This window comes from Orbicella franksi, chromosome 8 (assembly GCF_964199315.1).
Source record: "Orbicella franksi chromosome 8, jaOrbFran1.1, whole genome shotgun sequence".
Classification (NCBI taxonomy): Eukaryota; Metazoa; Cnidaria; class Anthozoa; order Scleractinia; family Merulinidae; genus Orbicella; species Orbicella franksi.
This window is the reverse complement of record NC_138152.1, coordinates 21,626,972-21,642,458: the sequence shown is the minus strand read 5'-3', so window position 1 is coordinate 21,642,458 and position 15,487 is coordinate 21,626,972. Positions and strand designations below refer to the sequence as shown.

At 39.7% G+C, this 15,487-nt stretch overlaps 2 protein-coding genes and 1 pseudogene across 2 annotated transcripts in view; all 3 read right to left on the bottom strand.

Annotated features, from left to right (window-relative positions):
* LOC145495443 (uncharacterized) overlaps positions 1-15,487 on the bottom strand; it is a 132,368-nt gene that overhangs the window by 51,016 nt on the left and 65,865 nt on the right. The window lies entirely within an intron of this gene.
* LOC145494241 (uncharacterized) lies at positions 13,686-15,133 on the bottom strand (annotated as a pseudogene).
* LOC145494240 (uncharacterized) overlaps positions 15,298-15,487 on the bottom strand; it is a 2,260-nt gene continuing 2,070 nt past the window's right edge. The window contains exon 1 of the mRNA XM_081473691.1: positions 15,298-15,487. This exon is cut by the window's right edge and continues 2,070 nt beyond it. Within this exon, the coding sequence (XP_081329817.1) occupies positions 15,298-15,487 (190 nt within the window).

Sequence of the window (15,487 nt, the reverse complement as noted above, 5' to 3'; positions counted from 1 at the left end):
TTTAAACAATATAAATCATAAATGTGATGGTGTTTGGATATCTGATCTTATTTGACATAGATGTTGTAATTTAAAGTCGCCTTTTTCTCCTTACTTTTAGTTTCAATTAAGAAGATAGGTGTACTTGTGTATATAGTGTGTCAAACACCGAAGATCACATTCCATCACATTTCCAACACCTCAAAGTTTATCAAACATTCTCAGCTCTGTGCTATATTTTAAACACTTCTCTCCATATTTGGAAAGGTGGTTAAACACGGTCTTTCATGCCTGATGTATTACATCATTGTTACTGCAATTGTTTGTTACAGTGTTAAAGACGTCAGAGCACAGCTTTGGCATATTTTTAATTTAACTTCGAGGATTTACATGGGATACCCCTTTCATTTGAGGGATACACTTTGGTCAGCATTGAAGAGCGTAAAAACCTATTATATTTGCAATTGTCTTGCTAACAAACGTGGACTGTTCCTTTCAAAATGAAAGGTGTACTGCACGTGTCTTGATTTGTGGTTGTCAAGCTGATATGCCACAAGTTCAGCACGACCAGGAATGTGATTACAGTGAATGAATGTGTGTACAAGAAATCCTTAAAAAAGCTGATAACGGTTGCATTGTGTTCTTCAAATAACATTATATTAATTAACCTCCCAATGTAAATAGCATGATAACAAATATGTTATTATCTTTTTGTATGTTAAAACAGATCCAACCGAGCAAAGTAGTATTGGGCTTGACAAAACAATTATAACACGTACAATAAGACAAATCTGTACCAGGTCATGGAAGCATAAGAAGCTAGTAAACCAGAGTGACGCACACTGAGCAATGTGGAAAACTCCTTTAGACATAATTTTGATGTTTGCCATGTAGCATTTGACGTTTTATCAAGTTCCAGCTGATAAACCTGTACTGCATACTTTTCACGTGAGTCGTTGGAAGCTCTATTGCACAACTCTTTATACAACTGCATGCTAACAACCACTTGAAGATTACTATTGAATCCAGAAACAAACATGGATGCACTCTTCTATCCAGAAATTATTATGCAAACTACTAGTCAATCATCAACATATATTTTTAACATCACAAGGATCTACATGTGTCAAAAGAAGCATACAAAATGTACCAGCAATATGTTTATATATACAAAAAAATGGAGTGAAATTCTCATCTACTACAAAGTGCTCAATAGCTGAACTAGAGCGGGAATAACAGTAAAAACTCAAGAGCTAGGTTATATGGTCATTTAATCGCTACTCCGAGTTTCATGCGTCATGCGAGGCAATCATCAGGCGACTGCCAGAAAAAAACGGTTACATTCAAAGATATTTGAAAATACAGAACAATACAATTACATACTAGATGTGTTGCGTGTCACGTGGCGCGTCACGCGGGATCTTAATCGCTAATTAGATGATAACATTTTTCAGCAAGAATTTCCTAGCATGTCTGCAACACGATGCAATCTCATTTCTGCTGTTCAAAGTCGACATTTCCGGTTTACATAAGATGAAAAATTTCTCCCACAAACACAAATTACATCTCTTGGTAACATTCGAATAAGACCTAGCCTATTTAACTATGCGCCACTTGATGTCAAACTTAATGTTCTGATCTTTCAGGCTTCATATGTATTTACTTAGTTCAGTAGCGTGTTTGTACCGCTCATTTCGAAAAGAACATACATGATTACGATATCTTAATTTGAATGTAGTGTCACAGAGTCCAATGTATGTCTATTTCGTGGTTGGTGTGATGACTTCGGCCTGGTAAATTACGCTTTCCATGCTACAATTTCCATCCATGGGACACGTGGTAGATTTCCGGCAGTTGCAATTTTTCGTTTGGTCATTAGTACGTGTGGATTTGTTAATTTCAGCTTTGTTATGGTTAGATATGATTATTTTGATGTTACCCATGCAGCTGTAGCTTAATTTGAGTGTGTTGCGGTTAAAAATTTCATGAAGTGGGTTAGACTTGGGGAAGTGCTTATCAATATGTGAAAGAAAGCATTTACCGACGTTTGTTTCCACGTTCTTGCTGTATGGTGGATTAAACCACAGGATGTTTCGTTGTCTGTTTATTCGTGGGCGAGGTGTCTGGTTCGGTGTGGCATTGAATGATAGGTTGTAGTTGTATCCGCTTTTGTTAAGCGCTTCTTGATAGACGCCCTTTGTCTAGATTTATGAAAACGGTGTTAAAGAAATCAAGCGGTTTTTATGTATTTATTATTATTATTATTATTATTATCTATTAATTTATTTTGTTGGTTTCCTTATGGAGGCCGCTTCTAAATCTTACCTAGCATAAAATGTAGAGGACTTCTTGCTGCATGCTTCATGTATTTATCTATTGTTTTCATTATTCATCGCTACCTCCACCCCCCTCCCCTTTTCAACCGGTGTTAAGTTTAGCCCAGACTACACTCGTCTGAATTTCAGTTCGCGCGGTGACTCTGAGAAGGAGCCAACCGATTATTGTTCTGCATTTGCTGTCTAAAGGAAGTCTGCCTGAGGACATCTCTAAGTCCAATGAAGGCCCAAGTCTAACGATATCCTGGCAAGCGTGATCCATTATCGTACGTGAGGCTGGCTCTAAGATGTGTAAACTTAATGGGTCACATTTAGTCCCGTAACAGTAGGCCCTTTGCCCTGTGGCGATAATATTGTGCTTGCTTTAGACAGCAAAAATCTTTAGCCACATCAATTTAGGGCTTAGACGTGCAATGGACTAGACATTTCTAGCTGCTGTTGGCGTTATTTACTCTGAACTTTGATGTAACTAAAGACTTAGAAAAAATCTGTTGAAATCTGGATGTGCCATTCCGCGTTGGACAAAATTGAAGCACATCCGGGACATTGCTATTTGCGAGCAAAACATGGCCACGAGCAGAGTGAAGAACATGAGTTCAAGCGCTGATCGTGTGTAGAATTTCCTTGTTTTATCAATTTTAGGCGTTCTCGGCTTAGCCAACTATCAGAACTGTCTGTGATTCGCTAGCGTGGAAGAAATTTATTTGCGTGGCTTCCGAGCGATAATTGACGTAACGACAACATGTTGAGTGTTCGCTTACTGCTAACTATGGCCTAGTTTGTTTGAGGTTCAATCGATTCTCGATGTAAGAAGCTCTTGTTTAGTCCATTTATAACGAAGCAGGCCTTTAGAAAGCGATAGATTAGCTCTCCGCCGCGGTTTTGATATCTGTACGTTCGTGATGTTTTAGACTGCAATTTCAAGTTGAAAGCACTCTTAATTAAATTGTGCAATTCATGATTCAACGAAAAGACGGTGAATTTAGTCTTCCTAGCCTTAAAAGGCATACAGGAGAGTTATTTGCTGTTATTTGAGCTACGATAAGCCTCGTGGAAAGCTGGGTCTAGGACAGAATTGTATCAAGGTTATCAGTGACAAGTAAAATTCTATGGCTATGTTTTTGCGAATCCAGTCAGATATATATAAAAAATCGTTACCAGAGCTCTCAGGCCAACATTCCCATTTCAAACCTCGCCGCATAAACAAACGTAGAAAGTTAAAAAATTGTGAGGACGGACAACTTCTGACGTAAAAAACATTAAAAAATTTAATAAAAACGTTTCGGTTGGAGACCTTCTTCAGTTATTACAACTTTTGAATAAAAACGTGCTGTAAATAAGATTAAGGTGTTAGTGATTACGTAATTACAAGTGACAACTAGTAAAAGTACAAAATCACGTGAAAGAGCAGAAAGTGGTGCTAATTAACCAAGGACAAAAAACAAAATCAACAAAGCAAAAAAATATAGAATGAATCGAAAACAAACTACTATGAAAGTAATCGGCAGAGTATGAGAGATAAAAACTAAAAACTAAAAAACCAAACTGACTAGAACGAATAAGATAACCGAAGAGGCAACGCGGCAAGCATTGGAAAAAGTAAAACCCTCCCCTACATATAACTGAAAACATCAACTGTAACAAAATCCCAAAACGAGGCCTTTGGAGCCTGAAAGGGCAAATTAGCAACAAAATCCCTGGAGGGGCCCTTAAATAATATTAATCATAATAAGATCCCTTGACAGGGCCTTTGAGTCTAATCAACACCTAAAAGGCTGACAAAATCCAAGAAAAAGGACTTTGAGCGATCAATCAGTAACGTACAATATAGGAGAGGAAATTAAATATAACAAATTATATTTTTCGAATGAAATTCCTTTCTTTTATTTAAACCATGGGGTGCTAAAGAGAACAGCTGAGCACTCCAATAAGCCTCTTTTGTAATTAGAAGCCTATCGATCTCCTCAGAGTTGTTTGGGGTTTGTACCTGATCAATATAGTCTTCAATAAAGTTAATAACACCTCGCCTATGTTGATACCTAAAAATCATTATTACCTTATTTATTTAAATTTATACCTTTATCTTTCAAGTGATGGCCTATTTACTTGTAGTACAATAACTCCCGAATACTGACGTTTAACTGAATGGAATAAAAGTAAATCTAAGCCCACACAAGTACGCTTTGCGGACCTATTTTTTTTTTTGAAAATTTGTTCATTTCCAAGTTGATATTTTCGTAGCATGCGCACGAGTTACTTGTTTGTTTTCATGATGGCAACAATTTTTGCTCGCGACTCAGCAATATCCCTTCATGCACAAGTGCAATTCCACGCTAAATACCCTCTCTTCGATAGCCAACCAGACCGCGAATTTACCTTTAGCTATTCGACTCTAACGTGATATTTGCATGAGTTGCGCGTCCTTTTCGATCTGTTAACCGTTGCGTTTGACTGTGTCGCTGTGTGAGGGTTTCATTTTTTTACTTCGCGACCTGCTTCCTGACCTATTCCGTCGGCAAAATGGACGACCAGTATATTGTGCTGCTTGAAAAAGTTATTACTGAAAATATGCGCCTGAGAAGCAATGGAAGCGCAGGAATACGAGCAGCGAAAGATGCTTCAGGAAACGTCATTCAAAATGGCGGTCAGCTCTAAATCAGGAGCTGAAAGGGGAAGCAGAAAAAGATCTAGGAATATCCAAATCCCGCAACAGTGCCGTGTAAGTATATTATATCGGTATGTCTTACAAGCAAAACGAAAAGAAAATGCATGCAAGTTAGCAAGGTTAAGTCTTATGTCCGTGAATCGTGACAACAAGTTAAACTTATTTGCTCTGCTCCGCTAATCATTCGGTAACCCTAAGTTTAATTTATATCGTTTTCTTTCTCCGCATTCAATCATTTTACGTAGGTGCGGTGTCCAAAAAAACATTCAATCGTCGTTTAAATTAAAGCATCCTGTTAGCATTGTAAACAATGTAGTCAGGGAAAAAAAAAACTAGAGGCCCTGGTAATGACTCTTTGTGGAAAGGTGGGGGATAATAATACTTTTCTACATTTGAACCTCAATTAAGCGGTCACTTGTCTTGTCAAAGTCAAAAAAATTGTTGTCAGAAAAATACTGCCTGTTAACTACTCCGGTTGGCAAAAGTTTATTGCTTGAACACACACACTAATAATGAATGAAATGCCGAGCTAAACCTACAAGTTTTTATACTTATGTAAATCTCAGAAAGTTCCAGAAGCGTCTCTGCATATATTTGGGCTTGCGGGACAATGCATACTAATTGTCAAACACTCTGCATTACGACTATGCCTAAAAGGTGACAGAATAAATAGAACTACATAAGCTGATTATGTAACACTGCCAAGAAAACCCCCATTGACCGGCCATCTTTACCTGTAAGCGGCTGCAGCCACCTATTAGTTCTCCCGATGAGGGTTTCCTATTGTCTTTACCCCTATTAACCGGCAAACCAAAATTTAACACATGTAGTTTGTCTTTGTTTTGGAAAAGGCAATGACAGATACTGACAGTCCGAAATAGAATTAAAATGACCACTGACCTTTTTTTTATTGTCTTTACGTGATTCCATGCTGCCTAAAGCAGGTCATGTATTAAATTGACATTTCTACTAATTGAGCTTGATGCCAATTTCTGATGCACCCCTATTATGTGGCCAACCCCTATTAAGCGGCCACTTCCCATTTCCTCTTACCAACCATTATACTTGTGTTTGACTCATATGCAAAAAATGTTTAGAAAGAAAATGCTGTCTCACTCGCTTTCCTGACATGTTTCATTAACTTGAAAAAGTGACCAGATTTTCCTGTGTTTTCATACCATCACCCTGTCTAGATCAAACTGAAATATTCACATCGAATGGGTAATAGAAGAATTTAAACGGACAATAAATTATTATTTCATTCACCCTTGTTAGATAAGAGGCGATTATAACAAAATTGGCGCTATGTGCCTAGTTTGTTATTTATCACCTCGTATCCAACTTGGGCCCATGAAATGATATTGTTGAATATTCTCAGTTCAGGGAAGAAAGTTCAGGAGCCTCGTTGTTTTCCTTGTTTATTACAGCAAGACTTTAAAAAGATGTACAACTCGCTGAAAGGGAATAAAGCTTTTGAAGGCCTCAAGTTGGATGAGAGGTTCTGTGACAGCCATAACATTGCACTTATCCATGAACAATTTGTATCTAACACAGTAATAATGCAATGTCAGTGTCAATGTTGTGAGGGCTTGCTCTAAGGAAAAACCTGACTAGAACTCTAACTAAATTGTTATAACACCTGGTTTATGTAATTGTAAGGGACTTGTATAGGAAAGACTCCCATTTGACACCCAAAGGTTTCTCTTTGTGGTGCAATTCTTGCGTTGTTTACAAAACAATTATGGCTAAGCTTGTTACATGTATAGGTTCTATTTTCTCCTTGTCATTGAACTTTTTAGCTTGCAAGCTGATGCCAATCAGTAAGCCATCAAGCTAAGAGGGTCATTGAGGAAGCGGTGGCTGATCATGGTGGATCTGATAAGTGCCCTTAGTCTGCAGCTGAGATAAAAGGTAATAATTATTGTGCCTGTAGTAGTTTGTTGTTGGGGTTGTTGACAGCCTTTAGGACTAAAGCATGTAAATCATCGGTCATTGATATCCATTATTAATCAACTGACACTGATTTTTATCAACAGATATCACTTATAATGATAAAAATTACAATTTCCTAGATTGTGATTGGTTTAAAAAACTCATACGTTCCACTAATTCACTTGCCAAGTTGTTATCGGACAATTTGTTATCGAACAGTTCAATAAACCAATAACATTGAAAGTTGGAGTATAAATCAACCAATCACAACCTTGGTTTAAATCACCATAGAAACAGTGAACAGACTCCTAAATTGGGGCTTTCTTCAAAATTCAGAATTTAGGCTTCCTTTGTCAGTCTTTTAATGCAAATTTTCCCTTTCCTTCATATAACTTGGCTATTCTTCTTTTCTCGGGTATTGTTATTTTTATCGATCATTAATTGGTAATAAGACTTTGTGTCGTCCAATTCAGTCTGTAATCATATAATCTTACTCGTGATAAACAAATAGGACTCCTACTGTGTGGGAGTCCGATTACCATTACTTATCAATTATTGATTTCACTGGCTGGTGCCAGTTTTGAATGAGGTCTTATGATGGACTTCTACCAAAGCACAACCCTATGGTCCTTTAAAGATAATGTTAAGGTCATATATACATCAACTCCTCCTTTCTGCTGGGTTGACATGGTAAGGTACTCGCTCCATTCCACGTGGACCATGCCGTTAAAGAGTGGATTTTTCCGTTTTACGTGACTACATATTGGATGGTAGTATGTATTACAGAAGTCGGCGTTGAAAATCAGCTCACTGGTTTGATTGTCGTGACCGTTTAGTCGACGATCCACATGCTTAACAATAATGTTATTTGGCTAAGTTCTGTATTTCTGCACAGAATCTTCCCCACAGCCACAACACTTTCTGACAGCGTTGGGTCGAGCACAAAGCGTGTAACGATAAGGCGACATTCCCGAGTGCCATGGTACACCACTCAGAGGTTGCTGAACTTGTTGACTTGCAGTACATGGTGGCTGAAATGTAGAGTTTGCATTGCCTGTTAGTTGTAATGACAAACCGCTCCGACTAAAAACCGGGAACTGTTGAGTGTAGAAATGACTGGCCAGTAAAATTTCGCGTCGTCTGTAAAGGATAGCTGTTGAGAGTTGCTGATTGTGAAGCTGACCACCCATAGAGTGTATATTGCACTTGCTAGTAATGCGGCCATGGCGAGCCCCTGGTCTGTGTTTGTTTGTATTTTCATTGGAACCAGGAAAAAATTCAGCTACCATGATTGTAGACGGCATTGTTGTACCCGGGCGACTGGGCAAGACTGGTCTTTGAGACGGGGTGGCAGAGGTAAGTACACTTAACAAGGACTTTTGACTTGGTTGTTGTTTTCGTCTTGCTGCTTTGCAGACGTCGTTTTGCTCCAGACGTACCCTTTCTGAAACCGTTAGACCAGTTTCGATGGCTGCGATGAGGTTTACGCCAGCAATGCCTTTGGATACCTTGTTATTCAACATTCGACGAAGAGCATACAAATATTTAAACAGGACTCCTTGGTCGTCGGCAACAGCAACTGTGTCGGGCATATCTCAAGTGCTCTGTATGTGCTGCAGAAACACTGGAATAAGTTACCCTTTTTACCCACGGGCTTCACAATGAGTGGGTCACCACCATCCTTACTTTTCACTTTCCTCGATCTCTCGCATAGTTTTAGGGACTAATGACTCTGCCGGAGACCAGTTTTTAAATTCCCTGCAAAGAGGAACTAATTTACAACTGAATCGTTGCCTTGAATGGGCATTGTTAGTTTTGACAGCTATTGTTATTCTGTCCTGAGCTAAATACAATGGCTTGCTTACCTGCAACGTGCCATTTTCAAACGTGACTTGACCAGGCAGTTTTCAAACTGAACGGGAGAGTGGTTGTCGTTCAACAATTAGCAAACTTAAAACGGATTTTGTTTAAGAAAAGATCCATCGTCCATTTGCCACATGACGAAAATTGCAAGGCAGTTTGAATTTTCAATAAATCGATGTTGAAAACGGCCCTCACACTAAAAATTCCGGTTTTGCTTTTTTCAAAAGCATAGCCTTTATACTTTTTAAATCTCCCTTGGTTTAGGCTCAAATTCCAGTTTAATCATTTCTCTTCTAAAATCCGTTTGCCGAAGTCTGTGTTAGAATACAGGAAATCAGACAAGCGATTTTTGTGAACCCAACTTGGACAATTTGGAACCTTCCTTCTTTCATTCTGACCTACTGAACACTCGTTCGCATTCCTGAATTTACCGCTTCGCTGATTATGAATAATAATTGATGTGCAGGCACTCTGCGCGATGAGTTTTCGAGGGAAAATTTAGCCTAGATAATGATAAGAATTTGTTGAGTTTGAAATATTGACATAGGTTAATATCGATTTCACAGCTTAAATATTCTATTATGTAGTCTAAATGACTATTTTTTTTGCAGATCTAACATTAAATCATGGCTAACAATCGCAGAAAGTCGGAATCGCTGAACATTTGGCGGGAAATATTTTTGACTAATGAGTTTTTTCGGACTTTGCGAGACCAGTTATTCCGATTTGCCTGCAGACACCAATTTTAACTAAACTGGATATTGATAATAGTGTAAAAGACTATCACAAAAATATTTTTCTCTAGAGATAAACTGCCACATTTTTGAAACACGACTCGCTGAAAACGGCTTAAATTTGGGTCACGCTCGATCATTATTGATTCAGCAGCGAGATTTGACACCCCTTGAAAACCGTCAAATTCAATCGAAAGACCTCAAATATGTCGCAGTCAACCAACAAGGAGATATATATTATCATAATTCAATAAGAGATTCTGGAATTTTTACAAAGTATCTTCAAGGCTTACCTATAGTTGCCCGAAATTTGGGCTATTTTAGGCCGCTTGTTAGGCCAAAATCATGACTGATGTGGTGATATCTCGAAGAAACACGAACGCCTACCTCCGAAACTGTAAAGGCTGTGAATCTTTTCGGATAGCTGTGATAGCTGTAAATGTGAAAAGTTGAAGGTGAACGGCCGACCTCAATCTTTTGGTCCTGCCATTTTGGTCCTGATTTTGGTTTTCTCTGACAATCGTGGCCACTTAAGAAGACTCCTACTGTGGGAAAAATCATTCTATTGCAAACATTTGGACCCCAGTTAAGTTACTTAACCACGATCAAGTGATTATCAATCTATGATCTCTTGCCACGAAAAGCACGAATTGACAGTGTCCTATTAGAAGAACTATCGTCACACCAATTTTAAAATTAAATTTCTGGAATTCTATATTTTCTAACATATAGATTACGTAAAAGTTCTACTTAAACATGTTTTAACCAAGCGAAATGATTAAAAAGCCCCGACGATAAGTTTTGCAATTGGTTATAGGACAAGTACCTACAAAAGGAATATGACACATAAAGACAAATGCATTAATTTACAAATTATTTCAAGGCCAAAATCTGTTATTAAATATTTATGACGTGGGCGAGCATTAACTATAAGGTCTCTCCCATACACACCTTCCACATGATTCAGCATTGAATTCCGTCACACACTCCCTCCCACGGGTAGGCGCGTATTAAAGATAAGGCTATATTTAGGCTTGTGTTATGATGTTCAATAATTTTTTTTATAGAATTCAGAATTTTGGTTTGTGATCGCCAAATGTCTATTATTTTGTAGTTCCCTCGTTAGTCCTGTGATTCTAAGGCACGACTCCCCACACAGTGAGTCTTATGACTTCAGATTGTTTATATTAAAGTTTATCTAGAATGCTTAAGCTCCAAACCGCATCGCTAGTCATGTTTGGGTTTGTCTACTGGCCTTGACCTGAATCTCCCACAAAGATCCTGATTAGGTTTCTTGGTCTCCAAACTTTAGTTTCTATTGCTTGTTTCAAGAATTTTATAGTTCGCTGTTGAAAGTCGCGTGAAAGCGTTTGGGTTAGTTCAACAAAATATGTTTAATCCACCAAGTACAGTCGTCCCATGTGGCCCAAACATAGCTACCGATATGATATTTAAGTACGTGTGCATTTTTCAGTGAAGTATTTGAGCAAAAGCAGCTGGAGAAGTGGAAGAAGTAGAAGTTAGAAGGAGATCATGCGAGAGGGAATTCTAACAAATAAAAGACCGAGAGATCAGAGTCCTGGTATACCTCCTCGTTTGAGATTTCAAATATCTGCATGTAGAGTGTTTTGTACATTCAAGTACCTAAATACTCGATTTTTTTTGCTATTTCAAAGTAAAATTAATAAGAGTAGACATTCCAAACTGGTACCACGTTCAGGCCTTCAAAAACTTTTCTCGGTCTTAGCTCTAGAGCCCTAACAGCGAACAATTCAGAGTTTTTTTAATCCCTGATATTGTGATTTAGTATAATTGCAAAGCTGAAAAATGTGTTTTCAGCAATTGGCTTGGTTGAGCGATTCCTTATATGACGTTATATTCACCGCGCCAAGCGGTGATTATAACATTTTTGAGGCCTGGATATTAAGTTCGCCACCTTTGCCTTCACGGCAAGCAAACATGGCGAACAGTTGCTGAATGAATTTTGCATTTGTTGGGGAGGCATCCCTCCAAGTCCAGGATATTTGAAATAATGGAGAATTTTTACAATGACTGTTCTGCCCTTCGAGGAAAAATCCTCTCAAAAACTCCTATTGAAGGGATTTAAGAATCGTAAACTCAGAGTTTACGTTGATCGCCAGCAAGTCAGATCTGACGGAAAGTTGTTTTGCTTCAAACTACAGCTACTCATTTTAAGAGGATGATGACACCTGTAAATAAAGTCAACAACGATATAACAAAGGTAACGGATGAATTTATTTTGCGTAGTGTTTCGCTCGTTTGTTTTATTGCCGAACTCTTTGAGTCAATCGATTCACAATCGATGTTATTAAAACTACGCCCGCATACGAGTATGCAAACGAACAATTGCGTCTGTCTTTTTATGTTTTAATCCGTTATTTTGTTGTTGTTGATATTCACCAATGTTTACTTTGCCGAAGGCGAAGCAGTTCCACGTTTCGTAAACGGTCGTTGCCGTTTTCGCGACGCTTAGAAATTTTTTTTTAACTGTCAACGAATTTTTCTATACTCATGAAGGAAAATATAAATTTGTAAGTGACCACTTAGTATCGAACCCGGAGCCAAATCTGCGAAAATTAAGTCATAAAACGTGACTTTCTTAGACGTTAATGATAGAGTTGCCCCAAACATCAAATAAAAGCTAACCGAAAGCAAACCAGTGCGAATACAAACAATTAAGCATTTGGTGAGTGCGTTTTACTCCATCATCATAACCACAGTTTCTAACTTGTCAAGGCTTAAACTAAAGCGGGTATGGAATCGTCCATTCTAAAGGACTTGGCTACCAATGAAGGCATCGACTGTTGAAAATGGCATCGATCGTTTACGAAACGGAAATCAGTTCGGTCGGCACTTGCGATCTTAAATGTCAGTAGGAGCTGGTGTCTCAAATGATAAAGTTGGCATCAAAAATTGGTATCACATTCAAATTAGTCCTAGCTAAACAGCCTAAAATGCGAACAATTGTTGTTTATTTGTTTGTTTGTTTCATTGTTTGTTTTTTCATAACTGTTAATAGAGATTATGCACGCCGAAGTCTTTAACTCGGGCTAGGATAACCCTACTGATACGGTACCTTCCCTTCTTGTAAACAGGCCTCAGTACAGTCCTTGTGGATCGTAAGGTTTGTTCATTGTTGACAAGAACAGTTCTGTGTTATGTCCTTTAGTAGTTCCATGTACGGAGCTCTCCGGCGCACGGGAGGATGTAGTATATCTAGACCCAGGCCCTCGCATACACGCTGCAGCATTGGTAACTTGAGCATCTTCAAGGTATCACCTTTCACCATTGAGCAAAGATGGAACTGGTCATACAAGTCATAATGGGATGCTGCATCTGGCTTGCTGTGACCGCCACGTCTCTGGCGCCAGTGAAATTTGTCTCCCCTTCTGATGCCTGGATATCTAACTCATTCATATCTTGCTGGCGAGCGGCAGCATTAAGACGTGAAAAGTAAGAGGCGATCTGCGAGGCTGTAAGGAGTTCTGATGACTGGAAAAGGCGCAGACAGTCAACGCCACGAGCACGGCGCATTTCACGAGCAACGACCTCCGCATCGAGCTTTCGGCCTGTTGTTTGGCCGATACGAAATTTAGCCAAAAGGTAGGACTTTTGTTTATCGCTGAACTGATAAGCTTTTTTTGACAGCTATTAGAGCCCATCCCTCCTTGGCAGCAGCAATAGGGTAATCCTGGGAAAGCGTTGAGGTTTTTACGGTTGGTAAAACGCCAGCGCCCTCCTCCAGGGCTGACTTGTAACCCATTTTGGCTAGATCTATCACAGTATGTCTCCCAGGGGACCGTGTGCATTTCTCGAGGGACAAGTGGTTTTGAAGCGCCGATACCTGTTGAAAGATGCGCACGCACCCATCCTAGGGACATGAATAAGCCCCAGCAACTTTGTTGCTCTCCTCTGGATTGACACTCTGCATTTCCTCCGCGCTGGCTTCAGGAGTTGTGGCTTTGGTCGACTTGTTGCCCAAAGGTTTGAAGTCTCCCGGGGAAAATGCTGCCACTAGTCCGCTCTGACTAGGTTCTGAAACATGATGAGACACGCATCCACATTATATTTCAATCTAGGAACAAGTAACAATGCAGTTATTGTTATTCGTAATAGCAGGTGTTCAAGAGGTACTACTGAAAAGCATTACCCATCCCTCAGTCCCTCTCTACCTAACTCTATTAATCAGGGAGGTTTCCGCACTCGTTATTGTATCTAATTAAGGTCGAATTGTGAAGAACACCGTAGTAACGGCAAAATAAGAGAGTTTGTCAGTCCGTAGAACAAATCGTGACATTATGTCTACAATATTTGGCTACTCACCCGAAGACCTAAAAGACGATACATCCAGTTTGATTACATCACCAGGACCGACACCATATGCACGCCAACAAGTAACGGTGTCTGTTGAAGTAAACTCAAAGTTGTTCAGCTTTTTGATACTTGCTACTGTCTGGGCCGTGTCTTGCGTCTCGGCAATGGTGTCCATGGAAACCACTCGGACTCCCTCCAATCCTCCATGAGAAATCAATGCAATTTTCATGTCATTTGCAGTGCACACGTCGTGTCCTTCATTTATGTATACCCTGATATGGAATTTGCGTGGCGCAACCAATCGATCTGCCGCACCTTTACCCCCTTGTGGATTGCTAAAATCAATGCATGCCATCCAAATTCCGCAACGTGTTCCCACATGTCGACACGCCAGGATTGTGCGAGAAGAATGGTAACACCCGGCGTTATCCTGACGACAAAAGGGCGTGTTGATTTCCGGGTGCTCCTGCTTAAGTGTGGTCAGAACGTGGTGCATGATGGTTACGACTGCAGAGCTTCCCTGGCTACATGACTGGATGACGTGGATGAACCCTTGCTACTGTAGGACCCCTTCTACCCGTTGGTATACGACTGATATGTGCCAGGATATACCACGCTTGCCAAACCAGTCTGCTTGGGAGTCTCGGTACCTCTGCGGCAAGAACTTCATTGCCCAGTCGTTTACAATGAAAACCGTTTCTTGGTTGAGGGCAACGATGATATCCAGGCGAGCCTGGTCTTGGTGTGCTATAAGCTAATCGTAACAAATGACATTTCCATGACTGGATGGCAAGCGTGGCGTGATTGGTAAGATATACAGCTTTGTCTCTGTCGTCATCCGCGTGAAACGGCGACCTGGCTACGGCTTCTGAAATGGCGGCAAACGTAGAATTTAGGTTTTCGCACTGCTCGCATAAGTCTTCGTGTCGGTGATCGCATTGTTGCCGAAGGTCTGGGTTGGTACAATCGCTAAGGGCAAACACACTGCAGTGACTAGCTACGTCAGAGTTGGTGGTAATGTGAACCTGTCAAGGAACGCATTTGAATGCATTACACGTCATACCTGTATTGCCAAGATCGCTACACTAATAAGGTACATATTCAGCTGGCCTTGGATCAAAGAGAATAGAGGAAAAAAAATCGTGTGCGGTTAAAATAAAACACCGTTAAAAAATAAATGGAAAAGGTGACTAAGGCACTTTTCCCATCAATTGGCCATTCCCACCCCCCACCCCTCTCGCCATCCCCTTCTCCCTCACCAAAGCCTGATCTTTCGATGGGAGAACCATTGGACTAATTTTATTTTTTCTAGATAACCGTTTTACTGCCTTTTTACAGAACTACTACTATAGAATGAATTAGAAAAAAAAAATAAACATTAGTATCTATGTTTAAAAGGTATATTCAAAGTGATATTTGAGCAACCCACCGCGAGACAGATTTTGTCCCAGTCCTACAATATTTCAAGGTTAGTTTTCCAAAAAAAAGCAACAACAACTATTACCTTGAAATCGCCTTTAAGATACAATTTGGCAGTCTTCAAGGATTGGGTGTTAATGGCATCTGATTCCTTTCCCAGTCCGAGTTCGCTAAGCTGGCGCACTAAAGATCCAAGGTCTTCAAAAGCGCGAGCACCTTCTGCG